At 46.4% G+C, this 27,789-nt stretch overlaps 1 protein-coding gene across 4 annotated transcripts in view; it reads right to left on the bottom strand.

Moving 5' to 3' along the window:
- TNIK (TRAF2 and NCK interacting kinase) overlaps nt 1-27,789 on the bottom strand; it is a 152,003-nt gene that overhangs the window by 66,890 nt on the left and 57,324 nt on the right. For all 4 annotated transcript variants that reach the window (XM_030280316.4, XM_030280319.4, XM_072933232.1 and 1 more), the window contains exons 3-4: nt 6,783-6,839; nt 2,406-2,531 (exon numbers count right to left, since the gene is read on the bottom strand). In XM_030280316.4, coding sequence (XP_030136176.3) covers nt 2,406-2,531; nt 6,783-6,839 — 183 coding nt within the window. The remainder of the gene's footprint in view (nt 1-2,405; nt 2,532-6,782; nt 6,840-27,789) is intronic.

Below are 27,789 nucleotides of genomic sequence, written 5' to 3'. Positions count from 1 at the left end.
CTGCTCCAGGGCTGGGGAGCTTTCCCAGGAATACCTCCACCAGCCCTAACACTGGACATAGACTTAAAAAAACCCCTCACACCCCAGTGCAAGAAAAGCTGCTTTTGAAAAAATCTTTTTCACTAACACATAAGAAAGGCCCCAAACTGAGAGGAGAGGCAGTGGTCTGGTCGATAATTCAGATTATCTAGTCTGCCTTTTCCAGGGGCCAAGAACAAGCAGCATAGCTGGATTGTGACCATCTTCTCCCTTTGCATGACTGGGTGATCCTCCAGGGAAAACCCAGGCTGCCCTCCTGACTTGGGGCATGTGAAGGTGCTACAGCACCTACAGCATCCTCTGCTGTGTCACGGTGATGGGGATCGATGAAGAATCACAGAATATCCTGAGTAGGAAGGGATTCCACAAGGACCATTGAATCCAACTCCTTATCCTGAACAGGAAAACCCCAAGAATTCCACTCTGTGCCTGAGAGCTTTGTCCAAACACTTTCTGAATTCCGTCAGGCTTGGTGCTGTGACCACTTCCCTGGGGAGTTTGTTCCAGTGCCCAGCCACCCACTGGGTACAACCCTTTCCTCAAACCCACCTTAAACCTCCCCTGACACAGCTCCATACCACCACTCTTCAGGCCATGCCTCTTAATCCAAGAAGCTTTTCTTTTTGAAAGTTTGGCCTGTTCTTTTATTAACACTTGTGTATGCCAAGAGCTCCTTGTACTAGAGCTGGAGGAAAGAAACAAAACCAAACCCTCTTGCCTGGTCAGAGCACACAAATCCCAGACCCAACCAGTGTAAAGGCACCGAGCAGAGCCCAGCACCAGGGAGGGCTCCTCTCAATACTGGGGGACTTGGCACATACTTGGTGGGATTTTTTTTTTCCCCCTCCAGGCACTCCTGCAGCACAAGGAGGAACATTGTGGGTTGTTTTAATATTTCACTTAAAAAAAAAATAAATATAAACCAGCCAAAGCCAAATGGCATTTCATGGTGTGCAAGAGCATTTCTCAGCCTGACAGCTTTTGCCTTGCCGAATCCCAGGCCAGCTGCAAAGAACATGGTTTTTAAGAGTTTCCACCAAAAATAACCTGGACACCCAGGCTAGGAACATGCCTGGAATCCAAGCCCCCAAGTCTTCCCAATAATTCAGTGTATCAGAAAGTCTTGGGGAACAAACTGGCACAGAAGTCTATCTGCTGTAGTTTTCTCCTGGGAGGAACCTCCTCCAAATCCCTCCACTTCCACTGGATACTCTGGCATGTGGATGCAGGGGCAAACAGCTAAAGTCACCAAACATTTTGCTAAAATAAAGCCTCTGTGGTACAGAAAGTAGAGGGAAGAGCGTGCTGCTGCTCTTCAGCATCTCCATGGTCCCCCAGGTGAACCATGGATATTTGTCACCCTTGAAAAATTAGGCTGCAGCAACCTTGCTCAGGCACAGAAAAGCTTTGGAAACCACACATGGGTATGACAGAATTTACTGGATTTACAAGATTGTGAGGAAATAAAGACTTTTTCAACCACAGGACAACATCCAGGTCACTGTACTGATGGCAACTCCAATGGAGCCTTCACTCCAAGAGACCTCTAAGGAAAGCAGGGTCCTACACTGCTGCTCTGATGGCCAGAGGCACTGCAGGCTGCTGCTCCAGAGACTCCAACCAGCACAGCCAAGCTCAGAACACAGCACAACAACTTTAATTAATTTTACAGCAACGACCCACGCCCTGATTCGCGGTGCCACTGCCCTGCCTGGCCCCTTGAGCACCAGGGAGTGGGCTCTGATGCTCAGTCTCTCTCCAGGGATAAAGCAGATTTAAACTCCATCCTCCCTGCTCTGGGAATGCTGAGTTAATAACCAAGAAGGTCCTGACAAGGGAAGCAGCAGGAGGAGGCAGCTGAGGATTTTCAGGGATGCAAAGCAGCTCGGTGCCCTTCAGCAATGTCAGGCGTCTCCACCAAAGTGGCTGAGCAGCCATAGACCCCCCTGACCTCCCCTCATTGTCCCCCTCCTCTTCATCTCCCTGCACAGGCCCCATGAAATGTGAAGCACGAGAGGCACCACCAAGAGCTGGCAGGGATCACCCCCAGCCTCCATCTTCCCAGAGATGTTCCCAGCTTTCTCCAAATGCAAGAAGATGGAATGATTTCCAACTGACTGTTGTAATAAAGACATTGCTAATGACACTTCAGAATAAAAACTGGTTTACCATCAGCCTGCAAATATTTTATGGCAAAATGGAGATGTGTTTTGCAGAGCAGCAAGAGCCTGATCAAAGCCACGACTTTGAAAAAGATGAATGCAAAATAAGGGGTTCTGTGTAAGCTGGGTGCTGGTAAGAGGACAATTCAGAGTAAAAAATCTCTGTCAAATCCCAGTTATTTTAAAGAAAAGAAAGCAACTCACCCAGAGCTGATCATCCATTCCTGGTGGGTTCTTTTTAATAAAAGCACCATAGTATGTAGCAATATTTCGGTGATGAGAATACTTTTTTAGCATGTTAATTTCTTGTTTGATCTCTTCCTCTTCATCCTGGTACGAGGTGAAAAGAAAAGGAAGACAAAAGCAGAGGCATTAAGAAACTGTACTTCACAGGATCCGAGCTGTCTTTGCACATGGGTGAACTTCCAAGCACCCCAGTCCTGACTGACCTCTCAGTTTTTTGCACCATATTTTACAGCCACTTTGCAGCAGATCCTGGGAGCCTGAGAGCTGCACTGCAGACTCATCTTGTTCTGAGGCTCAACCATACCGGTGTTACCCCAGTGATCCATTAACACACCCTCACAGACACACCAGAGGCCCAAGAAGGTGTTTTTCTACAAACCACTGCATGGCAGAAGTGCTCCTGTGCTCCCAGCTCTCTGGCACATCTCTCCTGCCCACCCTGGAAGCAGCAGGAAGACACCAGGAGTTGCTGGTGGTGGGGTGGCACCACATGGGCAGCAAGCAGGCACTGCCTGTCCACAAACTCCATCAGAATAAGTCAGTCCTGGTGGCAAGCACCATTCTCATGGGCTGTCCCAGCCCCTCTCTGTCCCATCTGCAAAGTGGCTTTAGCTGAAGCAGCAGAGGCAGAGAAGCCACACCAACACCTGTTTTGATGTCCCACCTCTTTGCTCTCACACCCATCAAAGGTGCCCTGGTTTTATTTTAAGCTGCCTGAATTCCAGCCCCCTGTATTTCCACAGGAAGCAGTTTGCACCTTGATGTCAATGAGCTTTATTATAAAGGAAGGCTGTTTGTTCTTTATTCTCCTTTACTCCCCTCGTGTCCCTCACCTGCCTCTCCTGACCTCAGTTTTACAAATAGGCAAAGGCACCCACAGAGCAGCAGAACTGCAGGAGCAGCTTTTCCTGAGGAGCAGTGTCCCCTGGCCAGGTGTCACATAACACGGACAGAAACACATCTTTCTTCCCAAAATACCATTCAGGGAAGAACAGCAAAAGTGAAGACAAGAAGGAACAAGTACAAGAAATATCTGGATGAAGCTTGCATAAACAACCTCCAGTTTTATTTTTTATAAGAACATGGAGGGTATAAGCACCAAAGAGGAGGAGGAACAGGCTCAAACATTACAAAGAAAACCAGGGGACTCTTCTGGAAGAACCTTTATCACCTCTCTTCAGGCAGTCAACACAACTTTGCTTGATTTGATTTGTCCAGGAAACCAAGGCATATAACATGAAGGTTATCAGAGATTATTTTATTAATTGAAGCCCTTTGCAACAACAACTAAAAAGCAGCTGGATGCTCAACACTGCTGGGAGCAGGAAGGAGCATCCAGCACAAAATCCCTCCAGCTCTCTGAGCACCCAGCCAGCTTTTCAGTCATCCCTCCATACACGCCTGGCTCTCTAGGAAAAAATGGAGGCAAGCCCAAGGGACACTTGGTCTAAAGTTTTTGACTCCATCTCAAGTTGAAGAACTCAAAATGGGTGCAAAAACCCTCAAAAGCATAAGATCTGTGGATGGCACCACAGGACATGTCTGCATGGACAGGCTCAGGGGCTCCAGCATGAACTCCTGCTCCAAGCAGGACTACTGAGACTGATCATCCCCAGCAAATCCAGAGAGGTAGGAAGGAAATGGAATCATCACAGCAAGCTGCTGCAACTACTCCAATTCCAAACCCAACAAAAGCCACAGGCCAAGCTTTGCTGCCTCACTTTGCCTCCATCAATTGATCCCGTTACATCCATCGCTGGATGTAGGTCATGCAGCACACAGCAGGACCAGCCCCTGGAAAACGAATCTGAACTCTTAATTCAGAGAGAGCTGCCCAAACTGATGAAGTGCTGCAATTTGAGGACCTCTATTCTGCAATCTTTCCTAACAGATAATTAGTAAGAGCAGAGATGAGTTAAACAAAGCATCATTGTCAGGAGTCTGCTGGGTTTAGCATGAAGCATGGGGTCAGGATGAAATACTGTCTGGGAGCTCACTGAACACAGAATCATCATGGTTTGGGGGTCAGAAGAGACCTTAAAGATCACCTGGTTCCACCCCCTCTACCATGGGCAGGGACACCTTCCACTGGACCAGGCTGCTCAGAGCCTCATCCAGCCTGGGCTTTACACTCCAAAAGCTGCAGCGGCTGTGGCTGGGATGACCCCACTAATTCTGTTCTCTGCTGACTTCTGAAAGCCACACTGTCATCAGGGACATCCTGGAAAAACAGGTGGGATGGAAGGTCAGGACCAAATGGAGCAGTGGCAGCTCAAACTGTGTGTGAGGAGGAGGCCAGGGACTGAGTTTGGGTTTTCAGCAGCAGCATTTGCACTGAGCCTGGAGCAGGTGCCAAGCATGGCTGTAGGCACAATGCAGGGACCAGCTTTAGAAATTGCTCCAGAAGCAAAGCCCAGGACCATTCCTTCAGGCTCTAGAAGAGCCCTCAGCACCAAGAGCTATGAAGCCCAGACAGCTCTTATCAGAGCACAGCCAGCATTGCCTGCACTGTGGTCACTGCCCATCCTGCCCGAGCCTGCTCCTGCCCTGAACGAGCCTTCCCTGCCTAAAAGGAGCCCAAGGGGAAAATAACTAAATATCCAAAACCCACATCCCACAACAAATACCTGATTTACACCCTGTACCTTCAGACATGAGGCCCAGCTTTACAAGGTGAAGTCTTAGATCAGGGACATCTACTTAAAGATGTGTATGAAATTATTATTGGGCAGTATGAGATTTCAGGTACTTTTCTCTAATATCTTTCCTTGGAAGTATTTTAAAACAACTGAATTAAGTGTGGATTCAAATCTAAGTCTGTGTTTGGCCTCAGAGTAATATTTTGATTTCTCAGCTAAAATTCATTCTAAGATCAGACTTCATACCATGGGAATTTCACTGCTATTTATGCCATGGGTTTATGCTTGGTGGGTTTGCCTATTCCCTTGGAGCCTGCTTCCCACGAGAATGAGATAAATGGCATTTGCAGATACTACAAGTAAACAGGAACAAATCTCATTCATGTTTACAGACTTATTTCCACACACCAATTCACCTGTTAGCACCAAAAAAAAACCTGGATGAAGATCCCATAACTATTAATACCACACCACAGCATCTAAGGTATTTCAAAACAGATTCCCAAGGCCAGCTGACTGCTTTCACAGAGTCATTTCTGTATGTGCTGAGCTCCTGAAAGCTACTAAAACATTAACTCAAAAATTAAGGTGGCTAGATTGTGATTGAGTCCTAATTTTGAAATGTGTTATTCTAGTAAAAAAAAAAAAAAAAAAAAAAAAAAAAATACAGCACAACAAAACACATTCATACTCTCAGGCCTGGCATAGTTTCCAGTGCAGGAACTTTGGGAGGGATAGTACTGCAGTTAGGAAAAAAAAAAAACCTCAAGAAAAAGCATCTTCATGCCACATTCCTAAATGCACCTCTGTTTTTAGATCATAGCAACTCATTTTTTCTTATGTGACAACTGGGAAATGGGGAAACCATCCTTTCCCCTCAGTTTTGTTATTAATTTAATGATTTGTAAATTCTTGGTTCTCAGTCTGACACAAAGTTTCGAAAGAGCCACCTTTGAGACCACGGTGGTGTGATTTCTTTCCTTTTTATCAGTAGAATGCACAGGAATTATTCTACGTGCCTCGTGAAGTTATTCATTACAATAATTGCAACATGTTTTTGGTGAACAAAAGCTCTTCAGTGAAAATCGTGGATGCAGAGAAACAGAAATGAGTTATGAATACGCGATCCTGTTGCTACTTTTGACAAGGTCACGTACAATAGGACAAGAGGGAATGGCTTCAAACTGACAAGGGGCAGGGTTAAATGGGATATTGGGAAGAAATTCTTCCCTGTGAGGGTGGTGAGGCCCTGGCACAGGTTGCCCAGAGAAGCTGTGACTGCCCCATCCCTGGAAGCACCCAAGGCCAGGTTGGATTTGGCTTAGTGCAGCCTGGGACAATGGGAGGTGTCCCATGGCAGGGATTGGAAGTGGATGATCTTTAAGGTCCCTTCCAACCCAAATAATTCTATGATTTTCTTCAGAATTTAGTAAGGTATTTAAAAGAGCCAATGCTGGAAGCAGATGCTGCTTTGTTTCACCATGAAGTACTTAATCTCCAAAACTCTTCCAGATGTATTTTTTTCTCACATATTTATTAAAACTAAAACCTCTTAATGCCATGTGTCACATTAAGACAAAGGCAATTTACATCCCAGGAACATCAGTCTTCCACCCACCCCCACACATTATCACACCCCATCCCCTTTCCTCTCTTATCTGTAATTTAAGGATGCAGGAGGAGGAGGATACATTACCCCGGTGACGTCCATAACCTTAATAGCAGCAAGCTGGCCTGTTTTAACATGACGACCCTGCAAAAGAAAAGGGAGAAATTTGGTTTTGGTTTTGCTCAGTGATAATGTTTTTCTCACAGTGAACAATATCCTTAAACAATCTCCTCGCCCTGGCAGCATCCACACATTATTAGCTGTTTTTTCAAGAGCATCTTCACAGCAGCCATGATGAGAAAGCAATTCCCTCTCCTTCCTCCTGCCACTACAATTAATTAGTACAGGGCCTTCAGTGCTGTATTTTCCTGGCAAACAAGTGCTGGAAATACCCTTTAATGCTCAGCCATGCACAAAACCCAGCTTGGGGCCTCTCCCGAGCACAGAGCATGACTCGGCTGGAAATGGGCTGCTGGAGCTGAGATGATGGGAATGTGCTGGCTGGGGTACCCACACTGCCTTCAGCCCACCCAGCTCCCACCCCTGCTCTCATGGGCACACACCAGGGACCCCTGGCCTGCAGGGCACCATCTTCACTCTGGCCAGTAATTTATTTATTTTCAGAAAGACTTGGTTAGCAGGCTAGAGAGGTTTTTGCAGTTTTCAGCAACTGAAAAAAATCAGCAAATCGCTGCAATGAACTGTTTGTTGCACAGTGCTCGACTACATTAATTCTAATGGGAAAATGCCTGGGAGAGATGGTGAAAATATAAAAGAGCTCCAAGTATTTATGAGGTCTTAAACCAACACAACTGCTATCAAGCAAGTCAATTCCCAGCCTTTCCTCCTTTCCTGAGAAATGGCTCACACAACATCATATCCAAAATGCTCATATCACATCATTCCCACCCACAACTGCAGGACATGTGCTTCCAAACAAGGCAGCCTGAGGAAAAGATGTTTTTCCTCCAGGAAAGCCAGCAAATGCTGATCCTAACAGGAGATCTGGGAGGCAAAAGGAAGCATCCCTATTTCCCACTTTACATCCCTATTTACTATGGGAGCTGCCCAAGGCCCCATCTTGTGCGATATGGTGTGGAAGACACAAAGAGAATGGCAGCTCCTGCCCTGCAGCACTGATAATTAACACACCAAGGACAGAACCAGCAGCAGAGGCGAAGAGGGGTCAAAGCTGCAGCAGCAGAAACAGGGAAAAATAGAAGCTTTTCCTAAATTGCAGGCTCCTCCTGTCCCCACAGCAGTGTGTGTGTTGATGAGCTGGGGTTTGCATCAGGTCTCCCAGCCCTCCTGCAGATGGAGATGGTCTTTCACACCATCTCAGCTCAAGAACCCTAAATTACCAGACATGGGAATCTCTCCCTGGTCCCTCAGGTTTCCAGGCACGGCGCTGGGGAGCAAACCCACGCGCCGGCTGTGGAGCAAGGCAGCATCATCCTCTCCAAATTTATGACTTCACCAGGAAGCCAATTCACCCACCAGGGCTCCTCGCTCATTTATTAACACAATTTATATGTCCTGAGCAAGCCCAAGCAGCAGAAAAAGAGCTTTACTTTAAAGAATGTGCAACATAAAAAGTTATAAAACCACAGCCCAGCAGCCCCAGGCTGTGGCTGAAGCATCCCCTGGATGTGGCCGTCGGGAAGGAGGGGCACATCGCTAGACACCATCTATTTAGACAGCATGATCTGCAGAAACAAATCCTCCTCTTCCTAAATTGGTCCTTGTTGGCTTGCCCAGGAAGTCCCCACATGTACTGACACTTTAATTAAAGCCCACAGAGCACCAGCAGGGTAAACACTTGGACCATGGCACGCCCCATCTCCCGTGAGCTGGAGGAGGAGGGGGAAGCAAGCTGGGGCATTCCAAACCATGGATTTAGGAGTTATACCTGCCTTCCTGTGATGCATCACCATGTCATTTTGTATTTTAAGGAAATGCCCCATCTTTGCCATGGTGAAGTGCTCCTGCTTCCCTCAGCACCAGCCAAGGGGAAAGGGATCCCTATGTGGCCACAGCATCCTTCTCCCAGGAATCTGCTGCCTCCTTGTACGCCTCCCAGATATTTACAGACAATGGTAACAACTTAATATCATGTAAGCATTTACCAAAACAAAATAAACCACTTGGAAACATATGTTAATGTAAGCCATGAGGGGCACTTAGTCACGCAAAAATCAGGCGGAGTAGAACCAGTAAGTGTTCACCCTGGGATATTGTAGAAAAGGTTTGCTTTTTCTACAGTTTGTTCACAGTAATGGATTGTAGAGCTTCACCCTGGCAGATGAAGCCATCTGGGGAAAACAGGCATCTCCTCAGCAGTCAACAATCCCTTTTAATTCAACCTACTGCCCAGCACTGAGACTAGCTGTGAAACCTTTATAAATAGTTTCAAAAACCCAGTTGATTATTACCCTACTGCAGATGCCCTTGAATTCGCAATAAAGATACAGACAGGCTGGAGGAAGACACCAAGAATTGGAAGTGAGAGATGCAACAGAGGAAATAAATCGACACCCAACCTGTAGCTATTAAAAGATGCCATGGGAGCAATAGACCCCTCTCACAGCATCAGCACCTTGGCCACGCAGATTCCAGTGCCTGTGCCCAAAGCCTGGAAGCAAGTCCAGAAGCACCCGTGCCCCTGCAGGCTCTCCAAATTATCAGCTGGATCAGGAAGTGGAACCACCATTGCCAAAGCCAAGGCAAGCTGAAACTGGGAATTAATTAATGTCAAGTGTTAAGCTGTCCACTGTTAATCTGTGCTGCTGTAAGAAAGCTACAAAGGAGGACTGGGGTATCAATATAAGAAAAGCACCAAAAAGCTCTGTTGTGATGCTTTTACCTCCTGTGTGTCCTCCAACCCCCCAAACTTGCTGTTTTTTTACTTTAAACCATCACCACAACAGTGCTTTTTTGCTTTAAAAAGTACACACCATCAGCCACCATCCATCCAAAAACCACATTAAGACTGAGCCCTACTCCTGCTGCTCTGCTCAACTTTGCCTCCTCAACACCAAAGATGTGGCTCAGAACAGGCAAGAAGTGTTGTGGTTCAAGAGAAAATCTCCACTTTTTCAAAAGTTACACTGATGGCTACAATGGCATAAAACATACAGGAGGAAAACTGAGCTACTAAAGCATTTCCCCCTCTCCAGATTCGCTGTCAAGGTTCACATGGGCACAAAACCACATTTCAGCCTCAGGATTATTCAAGCATGATCTTCAAAGCTGCCACAGTTTTTAATTGAACATCCATCTGAGCATAAATTCATGCTCCTTAATTACTCTCAAAATGTTATATCAACTATCACTAACTTGATAATGTCAAGTATTAAGACTAATTTCTACAAATGAAGCAAGCACCACGAGTTTTTTTCTTCAAAGGTTGTGGTCCTCACACTCCATAAAGTGTAATGGACCAGCACACAATCAGAACATTGGTAAATGCTTTTAAACATCAATTGATGCACTCAGGCATTATGTTTACTAAATAAATAAACCCTGGCCTCAGTATCAGCCTTTGTAGACAACAACAGCATATCCCGGCCCAAAACTGAAGTCCACATCTTAAGGACAGAAAGAGGATGATTGATTGTTGCTTTTTAAAATTTTCCTTGCACAAGCATGGATTTCACCTCTAAGCAAAACCTGCAGTTTCTGTACTCAGAAATGTATTCCATCATATTTACTTAACTTGTGCTGTCGGCTTTTATTCATCCAACAAAATAAATGACCCACCACCTGCTGCAGCCAGTGGGACACAACCGGAATTGTCACTTTGCTGGGAAATGTAGAGCTCCTATTTCCTTCTGCCAGGCAGAGCAACATCTCTTACACTTCCCAGCCTGGACATGCAGCCTCCAATGCTCCATGCACACAAAATCCCCACTGCAGCCACTAAATGGAGTAACCACGTTGTACGCCCGGTGCTTTACAGCAAAGCACTTACAATCCAACCAGTTTTGCACTGCCCTTAGTAATGCTGCATGTAAATATTAATATGAGTGGGATTAGCTGAAATTCCACATGCACAGCCCTGCTGGGACCAGACCAGCAGGGTCTGACAGCCCTCACCACTGAGGAACACTGTGTCTCACACAGAAATCTCTGTCAACTGGGACAAACAACAAAAAGTGGCATAAAAGTCCAAACGTCACCACACTTTGGCAGCAGAGAAGCCTCCAAAATAAATTTTCAATTTAATTTCTGTTGCAGTTGAAATACTGAGCCCAGTGCCAGCAGCCCAACCACCAGCCTTTCTACTGTCCAACCCCTGCCTCCAAACCCAGCACATCCTCAGCACCACCACATCCTGCATATTTTTCCTACAACAGGCACAGGACACCAGAGATTTTACCAGGTTAGAAGTCACCAGTTCACTTTTTTGTGTCCACATATAATTTTTGGTTAAGTGCTACAAAAAACTCTTTGCCCAGCCCTACTTCTGCACATACACCATTCAAGGTGTCCACTGGTGAGTCTCAGCTCCTCCAGATTCTTCAGTATCCAAGATCTTCTGCAGTTAAGATCTCCTGGGATGGGCCAGAACCTCTCACAGCTCCAAGGTCTAGGTCCTGCCAGTTCCTTGTTTTCCTGTAGTTCAAGGCAATCCAGGGACTCAGTCCAAGATTTTTAGCATGAAGGCATTTCAGCACTAATGCACTGAAAAATGCAATTTTTTCCTGGGAGAGGGAGCTTTGCCTTCTGACAGGAGCTGGGAAGCTGAACTGCCATCCTGCTGTACATTACACCATTTTATAGCACCTGGCATGATTTGTTCTCGTCTTTTACAGAGTACAGGCACATTTATGTACTTGGTTTCCCATTGAAAGCAATCTTGAGGGTGCCAAAATCCCCTCTCCAACTAGTCTGAGGGGCTAAAATACTTACTGATGTAAAAAATAGGCTTATTTTAGGGTGAAAATTCAGCAATCTCCAAAACAAGCTGGCTAAAAATGACGTACACAAGCTTTGCACTTGGTTTACAGATCTCTTCAAATACATCTGAAATAAATCCATGTATCTGAGAAGGTAGTTAAAACATTGGAGGCCAGCATAAGAAAAATTGAGTCATGTAACAGGATGGGGAAAATGTTTATTTTAACAAAGAGTAACATCTCTCTTTGATTAAAACAGAGCCATCATGGGCCAAACCTTATTGTTGCTGCCTGCACTTAACTCCAGGACTGGGAGGGGACTCAGGACATCCCTGCAGACTGGGGACCAACCCTCACCCTGCCCAGGGATTCAGCCCCATCTCTGCTTTACTACAGCAGGACCTGACCAGAACAGCAGTGTCCTTCCTTCCCTCCACACCCTTCCTTCTCTCCATCATTTCCTGGGCTCACAAACAGATTTGCAGAGCTTCAGAGTGATCCCACTGCCCCAAGGCACCAAAGGAGCATGACTGACTTGTTGCAGCTCCTTTCCACCTGGGGCAAACTCTGCTTAAAGCAGCCCCCCTTTCCCCAGACAAATGGCATCCTCCAATACACATGGCACGCCTGAAACTCCAAGGCTTTGACACCAGACATGGAAAAGCTAAGAAAAACAAAAGAAGCTGCATCCAGGGTTTTACATCTCACTTGGTGGCCAGGTGAGGCTCCAGAGTCACTCCTCTGCTCTCCTGAGCTCTCCTGCAGAACACTGGTTGCTCATTTGAGCACAGATTTTCACCCCTGCCCAACCTGGTACCTTCCTTTGGGATCTTTTACTGGGAGGGACAAACACAAATTTCACTCACAGCCAATCTTCCCCTTACACCTGTCATCTTTTCCAAGGTTTTGAAGAATAAAATATTGAAAATCATTCAAAAAACTCAAAGAGAAACAAAGTGAATTTTTTTTTTCTTTGTTTGGTGCTTAGCTGGGCATTTTTATTAATATTTCAGTTTGGACTGAACAACCAGAGCTTCCCCTTGGAAAAGCCTAACTCTGCTCCTAGCACAGATGCCTGTAATTGCACAGGGCCAAGCTGATGCTCTGTGCTGACCCAACAGAACTGACCTTTGGACTGAAGTGTTTTCCAATCCTCTGTACCAATCCAAGCTCTGCTCAGGACCCTGCAGCTCAGAGAGCTGCAATTCCATTACTGCAGCTCCACAATAGCTCTGACGTTAAAGAAGGCAGGATTATTAGATTAACAAACTAAATTGTTAAATTAGCATATTATTCATCTCCAGAAATAGCATTCACTACAGCCTATAGGTGAGCAAGACTACAGTTTTATGTTCTCTATATAATGGAAACACATCTCTTAGGCCAGTGCTCGTACTTATTCCATCCTCTATCCCTCTTGTAGCTCAAATGAGGCTGGAGACTCCCACCTCCAGCTCAGGAAGAACCAGGTTTCTCTCTTCCATGGATAAAACCATGGCCTTAAGCAGTCCAAAATCAGCATCAGAGAGCTGAATCTTTCCAGAAGCCTCTCTGCAGATGGTTCCTCTAGATATGGCCTGCCCCATTTCTAATTTCCACCCAGGGAAGAACATTGGTTAGAAAGCCTGTCCCCCCTCTCTGTGGCACCATTCAGCACCAGCACACCAGGCATGTCAGGCTGTGCATCTCCTCCATGGTCACACCAAGGGCTTTGACAGATTTTACCCACAAGTGTTTGAAGATGCAGCTTTTGAAGGTCTGCTCCTCATGGCCACAGTAAACCCTGCAGCAGAGCAGATTTTGAGGTGTTTCTGCACTTGTCAGGGCTTTCCCAGAGCCCAGGAACAAAGGTTGCTCTGGGAAAGGGAGGTCAAAGCCTCAACAAGAGCAGGTCTAGGCTGGGAGAGGAGGGGGCTGAGCACCACAGCAGGGAGCAGAGAGATGGAGATCATCAACAGACAGAATATACACCAAAAGTGGGTTTTAGGAGCAGCCTATGGAAACCTGAGGCACCAAAGGACTAAGGAGAGATGCTCATGACCAAGAGTAATGTATATATAAAAAAACCCAAAAGGACAAGCAGTGTCTGAGGAAAATATTCATTGAGTTGGTCCCACACTGAAGGCAGCAGGATTCAAGAGAGTAATCAGTGGGATGAAGGAAAGGGATGCCACCATTTACCACAGCCCCATGCAGCCTCCCCAGGCCCTCTGTGAGCTTTGCTCCCTTCCCCAGCATTCCCAGATCCATCACAGGGCAATTCCCACGGGTCCCTGCCAAGGGGAGCAGCCCATCAGGCAAGGAGGGCAGCAGCCAAGCCTTGGGGTGCTCCTTCCCCTCCCACACATTGTCCTCCCTTTGCCCCAGCTCCTCTGCAAGTGCACATTTTCACAGCTAAAAGGAGGCAGCACAGCCTGTTCCCAGCAACATGAGTTCATGACAGCCATGTTATTACCACCCCTTAACACCCCCACTGTGCTTCTGTTTCACGTCGCTGCCTATTCAACACTGCAGAATTCATAACTAAAATTAAATCTGCCTTCAGGAGACCCACAAGGCACCCTTTCACAGAGGCCACGTCCTGACAGCAGCACCAGGTTTCCTCCCAGTGGGAAGCACTGAGCTGTGCAGGGAGCACTGCCTGGACCAGCCAGCACTCTCAGGAGGGAAGCCTGGCTCTCAAGGGTGCCCAGGGAAGAGCCAGCCTCCTCCAATGGGCCAGGCTAGCCACAGCTGGCACCTTCCTCCCACAGCACGGCTGCCTGGCATCCGAGAGTGCCACCACAGCCCTGGCCAGGTCTGGGCTGCAGCAGGGAGCTGCCACATCTGCAGAATGCCAGGCAGATCCCCATTTCCACACGCTTTTGCTGTCTGCAACCCACAGCCACCCGTTTCTGCCTGGTCCCAGGGCACCTAGGCTTTACTGTGGCCAGAACCACTTCAGCTTCAACATTCAAACCCAAACTCCAGCATGAGCCCAGCACCTTCAGGCACCAGATCCCACCACAGATGAAGCAGGCTCTGTGCAGGACACAGGAAAAGGCATCCCAGGGCAACAGGGATGTAATGTAATGATTGGGGCTGCTCATGACTTCAGACCAAAAGCTCAGGATGAGAACGAGCTGCTGCACCCAGAGCTCAGGGGCACCAGCATAGTCTGGTCATACAACACTGTGTGCTTTGGCAGCTGCTGCTATTTCTTCTGTACTTGCAAGAAAAATAATTCCCTTCAAAAGAGATTGTTCCTAACCTGCTCCCTGCTGCAGGGCAGACAGGGCTTAGTGCCTGCAAATGTGTGCTGCTGCCTCCCATGGCAATCCATCCCAGAACACTGATGGACACAGGTAGCCTCAGCCTCCTCAGGTTTTTGGTACCCCATTTGTTTGTCCCACACATTAAACAGCTGCTTTTGAACATCTGAACTGTCACCTGCTCTTTAAGCCATTCCCCACATCAGTAACTATTACAAACTGAGTTTTAAAAATGGCCCTTCTGGAAAAAACACTACACACAGTGATGGAAATGGAGTTTCTGGAAACACCTCTGCAGTGCCATCTGCTTGACTTCGGCTCTAGTTTCATAGTAGCAAGATCCAATTTTGGAGGTGATATGTGAAGTGCAAGGTGATTTTTCAACCAACAACAGCAAGGGAGAACCACTTTCTGTGAACCTGAGTGCTTGGCATCCTCTCTGGCAGCAGGGATGGACAGCACTGGTGGCAGGAGACAGCAACAGGGGAACCAGGTAACACAGAGGCATCTGCTATCTTAAGCTGGTGAGGGTTTTGTGGGTTTTTTGTGGGTTTTTTTTGGTTTTTTTTTTTGTGGCTGTGTAAAGAAAACTGAATGAGAAGGAAAGCCCAATATTTGTGGTGTTTTCCTGCCATTTAATTCAAGAAATATAAGTCTATGGCTGACAATGGCTTTTCATGAAGGGATTCCACTGCATTTCACTGACTTGCCAATGGCACAAACCAACCGTGTCCATGTGCCCATGAATCACCCCAGCTGACTGAGCAGCCCAGCCTGCTCTCCCAGCCATGTTTTTCCTGTTGCCTGTGTTTCTCCATGTAACTGCAGGGCAGAACTCTTTTATCTCAGCTCACAGCATAGTACAGCTGTCCATGTTACCCCACATGCCCCCACAGCCCAGTTTCTCTGCAGACACGGTGGCCCAGGATGAGATCCCACCATGGATCTCTCTGGACACCTCAGCAGAGGTTATCAGGTGGGGCTTTCATCTCTGCCATCTCCACCTGTTCCACAACTCCCTACTTGTAGAAAGGAGCCTAAACACAAATCCACCAGGTTCATCCATGCACCAACCCTAACACTCCAAATCCAGTAGAGATTTGGGGACTTCTGAGGTCCAGTCCCAATGCTGGTAACAGCTGAACATGCCCACCATGAGCCAGGATTGATGTACAGTGGTTCCAGTACCCTAAACCCCTTTCTCAGCAAGCCATCCTTACAACCCTTCCACTGCCTGCCTTTTTGAGCCTTTCCAGTCCTGCAAACCCTTGGAACAGCACAGATCTAATCCCCTTGATTCAGGCCCACGTGGCAAGGCTGACTGGCACCTGAGCCAATTCAGGCTTCACTCATTCATCAATCGTGAGCTGACTCCAAGTCCCTGTCTCTGGGTGGTAGAAGTAACAAAAACAAGCTGATAAAGGTACTTACATTTTATGGGGCTTAGGAGGAAATGCCACAGCTGCCAGAAGGTCTCACATATATCTCTTGGGTGACTGAGGCCGTAGTGTGAGGAAAATGAGTGTAAGAATGACATAAATAACCCCAGATCTTCTTCTGTGGAGGGCTGAGGTGCTCCCCTAATCCAAATGACTTTGTAACTCAAGATACTGCAGACCCTGTGTTGCACATTTCTCTATCTATGTCAGCTCAAATATCAATTTTAGACCTCACATACTTGAAGGCAGATGAACATCACACTGCCTTTCATCCAGAATCGCCTCCAGGGTTTTTGTCTGCCCTGAGCAGCCTTGACAACTTATTGTCCATCCCATCCTACCCCGAGTCACTTACTGTCAGGAGTCAATAAACATTTTGCAGTGCCTGTTCCACTGATTTAAAAGACCCAGCCATGCCTAGAGCAATCCTCTGTGACATACATACTAATTTGGCTGCACAGGGAGGCATCAAAGCTTTCACGTTGTCCAATGTTTCAAGCAAGTCAGGTATTGAGTAGCAGAAGTTTAGAACAGCTTATTGGAAAAGGGAGGCTGATGAATGACACGCAGACCCCTTCACCACTGTATTTGCTTTGTCTGTCACGTGTGCACTCGCTTCTTTGTCTGGGATAAAGATGGGATTTTTGACTCTGCTGCAGAACAGCCCCTCTGTGGCTCACCCTCTAAGCCAGCCTCGAGGGCTGGGATCAACATCGATCAGTAGATTAAACTACTCTGCTTCTACAGCTTCTCCATTTCCAAGCCTCCTCCCTCAAGCAGAATTTCCTACCCTTGCACTGGCAAGGAAAAGCTTTTCTATGAAGCAGTAAGGCAGCCAGGTCTCTGCCTTTCCCTGCAAAACAGACCTGATGCCACCACTGGGCTGCCCTTGCGTGGCAAAGGACCCTCCTCCCAGGACACCCAGGTCCTCATTTCCCTGCCAAACAGAGAAACTGGGGTGCAAGGGCTCCTCTAGGAAAGGAGTGAGCCCTAAAAGACCCCACAAACCAGCAGACCCTCCCCAGCCCTGCACACAACCCCCATCCATCCTTTCCACAAGGCAGCACAGCAGAGAGGGGCTTTAGCCAGGGATTTGAAAGCAGGGAGAAGAGGAGGAGGAGTTGGGATTAGCAGGGGAAGGTTAAGCCAGTAGCAGGGATTGCATGGGAACAGTACAGCTCAGGAGTGAGTGGGAGGAAGCCAGAAAGGACCGTGTGTCCCTGCCACCTTCAGCACTTGGGGACATGAGGGACGAGCCCGGCACTGGCACAGCAGGTCACTATTTGGCGATTCTGGGACTGCAGCCACTGCCTGATGTGGTTATCAAGGCAGGAGGGCTCTGCAGCCATTAAGGGCCCTACTTAGAGAGCAATAACACGTACAGACACAAATCGATGTGTACAGTTTGAAGGAACCGACTGAAGGCTATGGATTTTACTCACAGTTATTTGCAAAGTGAAACAAAGCAGACAAAAAAGCTCTCAAAGCAGCCCAAAAAGCTGCCTGCAGGAACGTGGGCAGCTCACGAAGGCTGCCTGCAGCTTTGCAGGGAGAACACATATGGGCAGGGGGTGATGGCCTTTTATTCCACTGGATAAAGATCTTAGTGGAAATCTGAAAAGCTCGGCATGAGACCTCATCCCCAGCTAATCCACACAGACTATGCCATGCTGTAGGCACGCCAGGAAGGAACCAAGGCCAGGCACTGCACTGAGTCACGCCACAAACCTGCAATTTCAGCTGTACTAAGAGAAAGAAACTGGTAAGATACAGCTTTAGAAGCATCACTCTGGACCAGCTGCATCCTGCTCCTACCTAAAGGCAGCTCAGGCCACCCAGAAATCCCAATCCCTACAGCCAGGACAACACGCCACTCCTCCCAGGGCTTTTAACCCTTCCCCAGTAGGATCAATGCTTGCTAAGCACCAGAAATCACCAATAATTACAGGCAGATTGATATTAAAAAGCTCTTTCATTTTCAAGGTCTTTCCCCTCAGTAAGAGCTGGCTGTCAGAGAAAACTCAGGTTTGGATTTGCTGCTTGCTATCCAGGGACTGCTCACCTCTAACTGGGTGGGCAAAGGTCATTTGTAGAATGCACCACCATGCAAGAACAGGACAGGACCTCCTTGTGCTTTCCCATGGGGAAAACCCCAACCTTTCAGTTTGCCCAATCCTTCAAACACACAGTCAGGGCTAAGTTTTGGTATACACTTGCCAGGGAGTATAAATTTCCTCCACACTCGAGCCTTGATTGAGTTAATGCTGATTTTTAAGTGCACTGTGGAGTCTTAAAGTCCAAGAAAGGATAGAAAGCACAGCCAGTGATGTGTGGTGTGAGACAATTTCCTGGGATGCAAGGCCAAGGCCAGGGCAAGCAGAGGGGTGCTATTCCTGGATCCCCACCAAGTGCTCTTGACCTTGGGAGAGAGTCTGGGCTCTTTTGCTGCTCAATGTTATCCCCCAGTAAAATGGGCAAAATAATACTAGTTACCCCATAAAGATGATGCAAGTGGGTGATGCCATATTGCAAAAAGCCTCCAAAGCCTTGCCTAAGTGCAGAGACATATTAGAGAATATCAGGAATTGTTCCTCACACAGCCATACCCTGCATTCACACCTTCAAACAACAGCAGTCTATCAATTCTTAATTATTTTTTTCTAGAGCAAAGGGCTTTTGTTTTCCCAGAAGACTTAACAAGGAAAAAAAAAGCCAACAAAATTTCTTTACATTTTTAATTCAAATGCTTCTGCACAGCATTTCCACAAGACTGCTTAAAAAGTGCACTAGAAATTGTAATTAAAAGCTGATCTGCTTCACGAGATGACTCAGGCTTCTGCAGCTTCAACCCTGGCCTCAGCCATCTCTGCCAGTGCAGCACTGACTGTTTCCAATCAGCACACAGTGAGCTGCCAGCATTTCTGAGAGAACAGAGGAAGGTTTCCTTAAATGTGGAGGGTAAAAGATAAAATTCAATTATTATCACCCAATTTCTGACCAGCATCACAGAGGAAACGAGCACCTGTGAGAGCAAAAGATCAACCCCTTTTCTAATGCCCAAAAAAACAATGCTAAGCCCATGGACAGATGTGTTTTTCTGCACAAATGCCATCATAAATGTAACCTGCTCCTTTGCCTTTGGAGCAAAAAACTGACTTGTCAGATTGCCTGGTATTTCTCATCCCTCCCACAGCTGTAGCTCAGCAGGACACACTGGCTGCAGAAATATCACCCTGGGATTCAGTTTCTAATTTTTCCATGGACACCACATTTCCCAGAGGGAGCTACAAGATGTGCTTGGCCATTCTTTTGTTGTTGGTGTTGTTTCAGTAATCACACAATTGTTTCGGTTGGAAAAGACCTTTAAGACCAACGAGTCCAACTGTAAACCTTACCCTGCCAAGTCCAGCACTAAACCACATCCCCGAGCACCACATCTACTCATCCTTTAAATCCCTGCAGGGGTGGTGACTCAGCTGCTTCCTTAGGCAGCCTGTTCCAGTGCCTGACAACTCTTTCCGTGAAGAAATTTTTCCTAATAGCCAATCTAAACTTCCCCTGATGTAACTTGAAGCCATTTCCTCTTGTCCCAACGATGCAGGTGACGGGCTGAGATGAGGCAGAGATGTCCCAGTGCTCCTCATATCCTGCAAGAGGTGAAGCTGAGGGACTCCTGGGTGGGTGAAAGGAGCTGGGAGACTCCCAGAGGATTATGAAATTCCAGAGCTGCATTTGCTCAGACAGGAGCAGCGCTGTGAGAAGCAGAGGATGTTCACAGCAAGGCATGAACTTAAGGAGGCCATGAACTCAAATCTCTGGATGCGTCGCTACTTCGAGTCGTTCTCCTGGCTTGCCACCTGCGTCCTCTCCAGAGATGAAAGATGCTCCTTCCCTCACCTCACAAAAGCACACACAGATCCCTTTGAACAAAAAAGCTCCTCAGGAGAAGAGCTTATTTTGTATCACAGAGGGAAGTCCTGGCTGAACAGGAGGACACATGACTAACATGGAAAGGGCAGCACAGGGAGATGGGTGGAAGATTTCTCTCACAAGTACTGCGGAGCTGCAGCCAGAGCCAGACCCAAGGGCACTCAAGCTTCACTCTTGAAGAGAAAACCTGTGTTCAGGGTGTGATAGAGAAGACCCCTGCTCCCCCAAAGTCCATCTGCCATTTAGTCAGTCATACAAAAATGTAAGATTACACAGTAGGACAACAAATGTGGCAGACCATTTTTGCTCCCTCCCAATGCCCAACTTGTCTCCATTCAGATCATCACCCTCTATAAGGAAGACATCAGGAGCAAGACTTCCCAAACAAGTGCTCCCTGGTGGAAATCAGGGTAACACAAACAGAAAGCACACGGGATGCAGGGACCAGTCACCCAGCTCCCAGCTGAGCACCGGGTATTTACACCTCTCCCTCAGAGCCAAAGCTCTCAGGTCAGTAAAGATTAGATGAACACCACTGCAACCCTGGGCCACTTTGTCTGGCTGATGTAGCCATTTCCTCCTCTATAGATGTTTACAGTGCCAGCAGCACTGCCTTAAAACACATTCAAAGTCCTTCCAGGAGAGATAGAAGTGCTCCTCAGCATTTGGCTTGGCACCCACCCATCACTCTGGCCTTTAAACCTCCTCCCTCCCCTTCCCACTATTTGGGGATTTAAAAGTTGCATGAGCCAGAGAAATGTGGAGAGGAATCTTTTTACCGGGAAAAAGCACACCCAGACAGACACTGCCCATAACTCAGACCCCCCTCTCCTGCACTCTGCTCCTTCACTTGAGCAGGTTTGCTGACCCCAACTTCTCCAGATGTTGCCTCCAACCAAGCTCACTCTATAAAATCCATCCTGGCTATTTAACTGCAAGTGAATAATTGTGATTAATGCTCACAGTAGTGATGTGATTGAGAAGTCACTGGCAGCAGCCCCAGGACTGCACAGGAGGTGACTGCAGAAGCCACAACTCATCCTTGCTGCCTACAAGCCATGAGCCTCCAGTGCTTCAAACAAAGGAGGAAGATGAGTAATTTCAGACAAAAGAATGAGCCATCATCAAAACTTCTGACACAAATATCTCAACTGGATTAGGTACCTGTGCCACAAGTCTCTTTCTTTTTTTCCATTAATCTTTTTTAAGCTTTTAACATTTTGTTTCCTTCCTCCAGATTTCCAAATTCCTAACTGTCTCTGAAAGAACTGAGCTGAAGTATTCCCTGAAGGCTGCTGTTCCCAGTACTTTCCAGATCAAAAAGAACCAGAGAATAAATCTTATTCCTTTTCACACACAAGCACCTCAATAAATTTCTATTGCAGTATCTTTCCTTGTCTTCTCGGGCTCTCAAAGCATTTATATACTGGATCAGGAAGAAATGGAGCTCAGCAAATAAAACCTACCCTGAAGATAAATGTAAATATAGAGAGGATAAACTGCCTTGATGTAGATGTAAAGCCATGCAAGGAGATCAGTCACCACTAGTTGACCTGAGTGATGGCCAAGCCAGGCTGTCCCCTGACTGCAAGTTGGGTTTTGTGGTTGTGGAGGACAGTTGTTAAGAGTGAGAGATTTCAGCAGCACTTGCAGTCTGGGAAGAGCTCCTCAACCTGCTCAGGACATACCATCTGTAGCAGCCTATTAATGTGCTACAAAACCATGGTCCTTTCCCTCCTGAAAGGGCTTATGCTAATGATAAATAAAAGTCATTCTCTGACAATGATGATGGGGGAAAAGTCTTTTTAAAGTGCTCATAAAACCTGCCAGAACTATCAGTAATGCCCAATGTTGTGACTTAGCACAAATGTGTTCAATTTCTATGAAAATACAAGGCAGAAAGGAGAAGTGAAAAACACCTCATGTGACAACAGGAAAGCAGACCTTGGTCTCCCCTGAAATTCCTGGACAGCTTGAAATCCCTTTGAGGAAATCTCGTATCATTTCCTCTTTCTGAAAGCTCAGTCTTTCCAAAACAAGCATCCTGTTTTCCTCAATGATTTTACACAGATTACCCAGCCCTCGTTCTTCTGCTCTGAGCCCAGAGCCACTCAAAAAACAAACACTTAGGGAAAATCTTCCAACTACAGCAAACCTGGTCCTGGGTGACAAGAGATTGCCAATGTGGTAAATTGTATTGAATGACTGAGTGGGAAAAGCAGATTTCCAGAAGGTGGGTGGTACACGGTGGTTCCCTGGCTCATGTGTCACCTGGAAATGCTCTGCTGTGCTGGGGCAAGTCCCAGGAGCCATGGGGTGGGAGGATGCCAACACCTCTCACTCTGCAAATGCTGTGGGTCCAAGGAAGGAAAACAGAAGTGAAACAAAGCCTAGTGGGGCATGTGGCAGGAAGAACAGTCATTTCTCTTCTTCTCCCCCAAACCCACTATTTACAGTTAAGTATAAACACAAGAGTCCCTAAAAATACAAGTTCAGGCTTTCTGCAGCATCGTCTGACAGCAGCTTATTCAAGTCCTACGAGCCCCTACTGCCTCCTCACTTCCTTCCTCCTCTTACCCCTTTATTTTCAGTCTTTCCATTTTCCTCTGTTTTTCACACTCTGCTTTCCCCTGTTTCATTTCCACTACAGTCCTGGCAAGGCATCCAACTGACACCAGGTATCGCCCTGGTACCTGGCATCCATCTCAAATACAAGTTGGACAACTTCATAAAAAGACACTGTCCCCACAGTTTCATCTGGAGAAGGGTGCAGGGACAGGACTGATGTGAGGGTTTCTCCTTCCTCCACCCATTCTTCTCTGACAGTAGTACCTGGACACAACACAAATTAGAGCTGAAAGTACCTAAGAGCATGGAAAATGAAACAGGCTAATTCAGAAAAGCAGAAGTACATCTAATTTAGTTACTGGAAAATGAATAAAGGGCAATTCCAAGGCTGCAAAATTGTTCCATGCCGTAAAAGAATATACATACTTTTAAAAAGGGCATAAAAAGGTGGGAAGGTGGGCTGAGAACATTCTTCATTTATGTAATTACTTTTCCAAGACCTGGCTGTGCTGCCACACCGGTATTTAGCATTGAGATTAACATCTCATCATACAGGCAAACAAAGATTCACATTTTTCAGGTAACCCACTTTTTTACTGCAGTCCTAAGGTTGTGTTTCTGCAAATTTATGTTTCTTAAAAAAAAAAAAGTTAATTGAGATCTGCTGCCATGTAATTATTCACAAATGGGTATCTGCCATGCAAGGCCTTGATTTTCACGTTATTTTCTATGCTACTAAACCTGGAATAAAAAGATACCATCCCTCCTCCATTTTCTCCCAGCTTCCTCAGGAACAAGCTGGGATTCGACTCACGTGGGTGCATGCACGTGTGCACTTGGGAGATTTAACACTATTAGCTAACTTCAAAGACATCAAAGATAATTATTTTCTGCCAACTTCATGGCAACAGGCAGCTGGGTGGCAAAAGATGCTGGATGCAGCCTTTCACGAGGTTTATCTCCAACAGCTTTTAATCCTGCTGGCCCCTTTCTCCAGTCAATTACAGCAGCCTCAGTGTTGCCAAAAAAGTAACAGGAGTGAGAGACTATAGGTATAAGCAGACATAATAGAATCCTAATTTAATTAGGGAAGTACTCAATCAACCAAGAGACATAAATACAACGGAAATAAGGTTTATTAGTTCTGGTGCCTGCAGAAATGCCCATTTCATTCCTGATTACTGGGGAAGGGATAAAACAGATCAGTAATCTTAACAGCACAGTCCTGGTTTGATCTTTCAGGAAAAGTTAATTACAAAACAAACCAAAACTCAAGAGCTTCTAGAATCATGGAGCTCACAATGGGCAAGTAACTGAGCTCATTACGGAGGGAGCCAGATTCTGGCTTAGCTCTGGTTACAGAACACAAACTACAGCTGGACCAGCCTTATGGGAAGAAGTTTCCAACCCCAGTTCTCAGGTTGGATTTAGATCGGTACTTCCCAGCAATTCCAATATCTCACTTTCCCCAGTGTAAGAGGAAAGTCAGGATCACTGGGTGTCACAATGCACTCCAAGAGGCTTTGAGAGGGAAAGGTGAAGACACCAACTCCTCAGGGCAGCACTGAGCCCACTTGAGCTGGAAAGCTCCATCCTTTGCTGCCCCATCCTCATTTGGGCCCGGCAGGTTCAGAGCCAGTGGGTGTGCAGAACATTTGTGCTTTAATGCCTCAGAGTTTAACAGTGCAAAGTGACTAACGAGGGGCTGGGGAACTATTTGGAGATTAACTAACTGATTTCACATTATGAAAGAGCAGGTTGTAATTTTAGGATTAGCAATCTGTATTTTGGATGTCAATACCTTGCATAAGAAAGAGGCCAGGAGCAGTGGCACGACGACGCTCTAATCCATCTGCAAGGAACCAAGAGGGCAAGCAAGGAATGAGCCATCCATGCCAAGAAACACCAAAAAAGACAATAAATCCACTGCCAAGACCACATTCTGTGCTCTCCTGTAACAACATGGGAGCTAACATGCACCTCTGTGCAGACATCCACTGCCTTCACTGGGACTGTCCAGCTACAGCCACAGGATTTCAGCATCTAACCAGCAGTGTGGCAGAGTTTATGCCATCACTGGATGGATCCAAGGGGAGTCCTCCACCCCACAACCATCCCCACCTCTCCCTACAGCCTCCAGTTACTGCTGGAGCAGTGACAGGTACCAAAAAAAATAATAATTAAACGCCAGACAGAGAAAAATATATGAGAATATATATGGGAAGCCATGTGGTGAGACTGTCTGAAGATCCCATTCTGGCACTAATTTAGCAAGACTGAGACCACACAACCACACTGCTCTTCCTCCATCCCTGACTCACTTTAAATGAGGGATTTAACCAGCACCAGAGGACTGTGACCTTTCTGACATCCCAAGAAGTCCCAGCTTCACTGTGTTCTTTGGGTTTATTCCTCCAGGATAAGGAGAGACCATTTACTACAACATGGCAAAGTCCTCAGTGCCCTGCATGGGTGCATCTTCAGCAGCTCAGCCTTTTGTAAGCCTCCAATAAAATCCAGTGGATCCCCAATGCCCCAGCAAAGCTCTAGGGGAGCAGTGGCTCACTTTTAACACTTATCATATATATATATATATATATATATATATACACACACACATATGCAAAGTGCTGAATCAGCACATCATGGTTTTCTATTGTTGCTGTTGGCTCATCAGGATAACCCCCAGAGAAGTCAGGGATGAAGCTGGATAAAGCCATGACTACTGAAGAAGAAAAACAGTCCCTGTGCTGCCTGCTGTATCCAGGGCACTGTCTGAAGGTACATTAAACACAATATTTATCTTACCAGGCACTTGTAGTTTTATGTTTTGAGATTTTTCAACTTCCAGTTAGAAGGAATTTTGCAGGCTCATAAAAAGAAAAAGAAACAAAACTCATTGTAAGGTGAACATAATTTACCAATGCATTTCTCATTTGATTTGGTTTGGTTTTCCTCTTTCCTTTCTTTTTTCATGCAGTTTTTCCTCTTTCTCCTCACTTCTTCAATTTTACACTACTTAAAATTTACAAAGTTCGAAACAAATAAAGCCAGACTGAAAACACACAGTCAGTCTTCAACGTTGCAGAGGTTAAAAATAGGCTTTAAACCATCTAATGTCAGCATCAGCATGAAAGAAAGGACACCCTGACAGCTCTAATTATTACATTCTCTTGTTTTGCACTTCTGAAGAGCAGCAATTAAATCTCTGCTTGGGCTTATAAGGAAAAAGTAAAGTGCTCTGCACCTGCAAAAGGGATTCTGTTCCATGGGAGGATTTCAGCTCCCCAAAGCACATTTTCCAGGGCAGCCTGCAGCACAAACCCCATCCTCCCCTTTCCAGCCTCCCAGGATTTTGCTGCCGGTTCACGGGGAAGAACACTAACAATGGCAACCCCTCCCCTGCTGCCTTTGCTGGATAGATTTATTTAAGAAAAAGCTCACCATTTCTGGACAAAACCGCTGCAGACTCTGGATGTGCAATGCCTGAAACTGCCATATGGTGATAAGAGCAGTTTTATTCATAATCATTTTTATTGCAGTAGCCTCCGGGGACTTGAACTAGGTCACTTTCCCATGAAGGCTCACTACAAGCTGTTAAATAAGTGGTGCACACAAGGCCCTTTAAGCATCTTGTATAAATGAGCCATTCTGTTCATTAAAAAGAGGAAAAGAAAAACAGGCGCTGCAGTTTATAAAAACTATTTTTTGCCACTCATAAATATCAATTCTTGGATGCTCAATAATGTCAGTGTTTGCAGCTGTTCCCTCAGCAGCATGGAGGGTCTCTTGCTCATCCCAGCTAACCTGTCTTAGGGACACTCACTGGTCCCAGGGACCTCTACTCCTGCTAAATCTGGCTGGCATGAGCTGGGAGGTTGGAAATTCCCCTGACTCGGAGACAGAGGAGACTCACTGATAACCATGCCATCAGCAGCAGCTTCATTTCTTAGGGAAATTCAGCTAAAAAGCATATCATCCTTTTCATGCTCAATTCCAGCCTGGCACCAAGTAAAGATAATTTAAAAACCCCCATAACAAACACAACACCCCCCCCCACAAATCCACCAGGATACTATGTGAAAATAAATTCAAGCCTCTCCATGGAAAACACACTTTTAATTTGCAGAAAAGTGTATTTTTTTTCCCTAATGTAAACCAGTTTTGAGCAAGAGCATCTGGGCATCCCCTCTCCGTGACGAAGGGAGGACTTGGTATGCACCAAAGGAAGGGCAGGCACCAGCTGGGATGCCAGGAGAAGAAAGGCACAGTGTTTCAATAAAGCCAGTGGAAAGAAAAAATATAGCTGGGAACATTTTTCTGGCAGAAAACATTCACTTATGGAAGCAAAGCACTGATAGCCAAGGAGAAAGCTGAGCTGGCTGAGCCAGCTCTCCCGCTCCCAGGGACACCTGCAAATTGTCTTCTGTGGGAGCAGCCAGATGGGATGGGGACATAAATAAGGCTGCCTGGGCTCTGTCCCCAAACACAAGTGATCCCTAATGCCTTCCAATCAATCTCAGTGGGTTTCACATCAGCCATTGACCCATGGATCTTGGATCTCCTTATGGCAGCAGACAAATCCCACCCATTCTGCATGGAGATGGGTCAGCCTTTCCCACCCTACCCGAATCACTGCCTCAGGAAGCTGATTTAGATCCTGCCTAACACGGTCAACAGTCTGCTGAAAATATTTTCATAGTCTTTTCCCAGGCTGAGGAAAGGGCTGAGCATGCCCCAAGGCTCAGGCAGCTCCTCCAGGCTGGCTAAAAACTGCTGTTCTAATAAAAGACATTACCTCTCACAACAAACCTGGGGTTCTTCTGTCCCTGCTTCAGTGAAGCTACAGCCAACACTACTTCTAAATGCTTTGCTGACTAGGTACACAAAAAGATTAAAATAAAAAAGCTACCTCTACTCCATACAGCTTAAATTGACTCCTAATTTTACAGGTCTTGAAAACTTTTAATGCAGTTTGTCAGACTGGGGAAAAAAATGAGTTATCCCT

This window comes from Taeniopygia guttata, chromosome 9 (assembly GCF_048771995.1).
Source record: "Taeniopygia guttata chromosome 9, bTaeGut7.mat, whole genome shotgun sequence".
Lineage (NCBI taxonomy): Eukaryota > Metazoa > Chordata > Aves > Passeriformes > Estrildidae > Taeniopygia > Taeniopygia guttata.
This window is presented reverse-complemented; position numbering and strand designations above follow the sequence as displayed.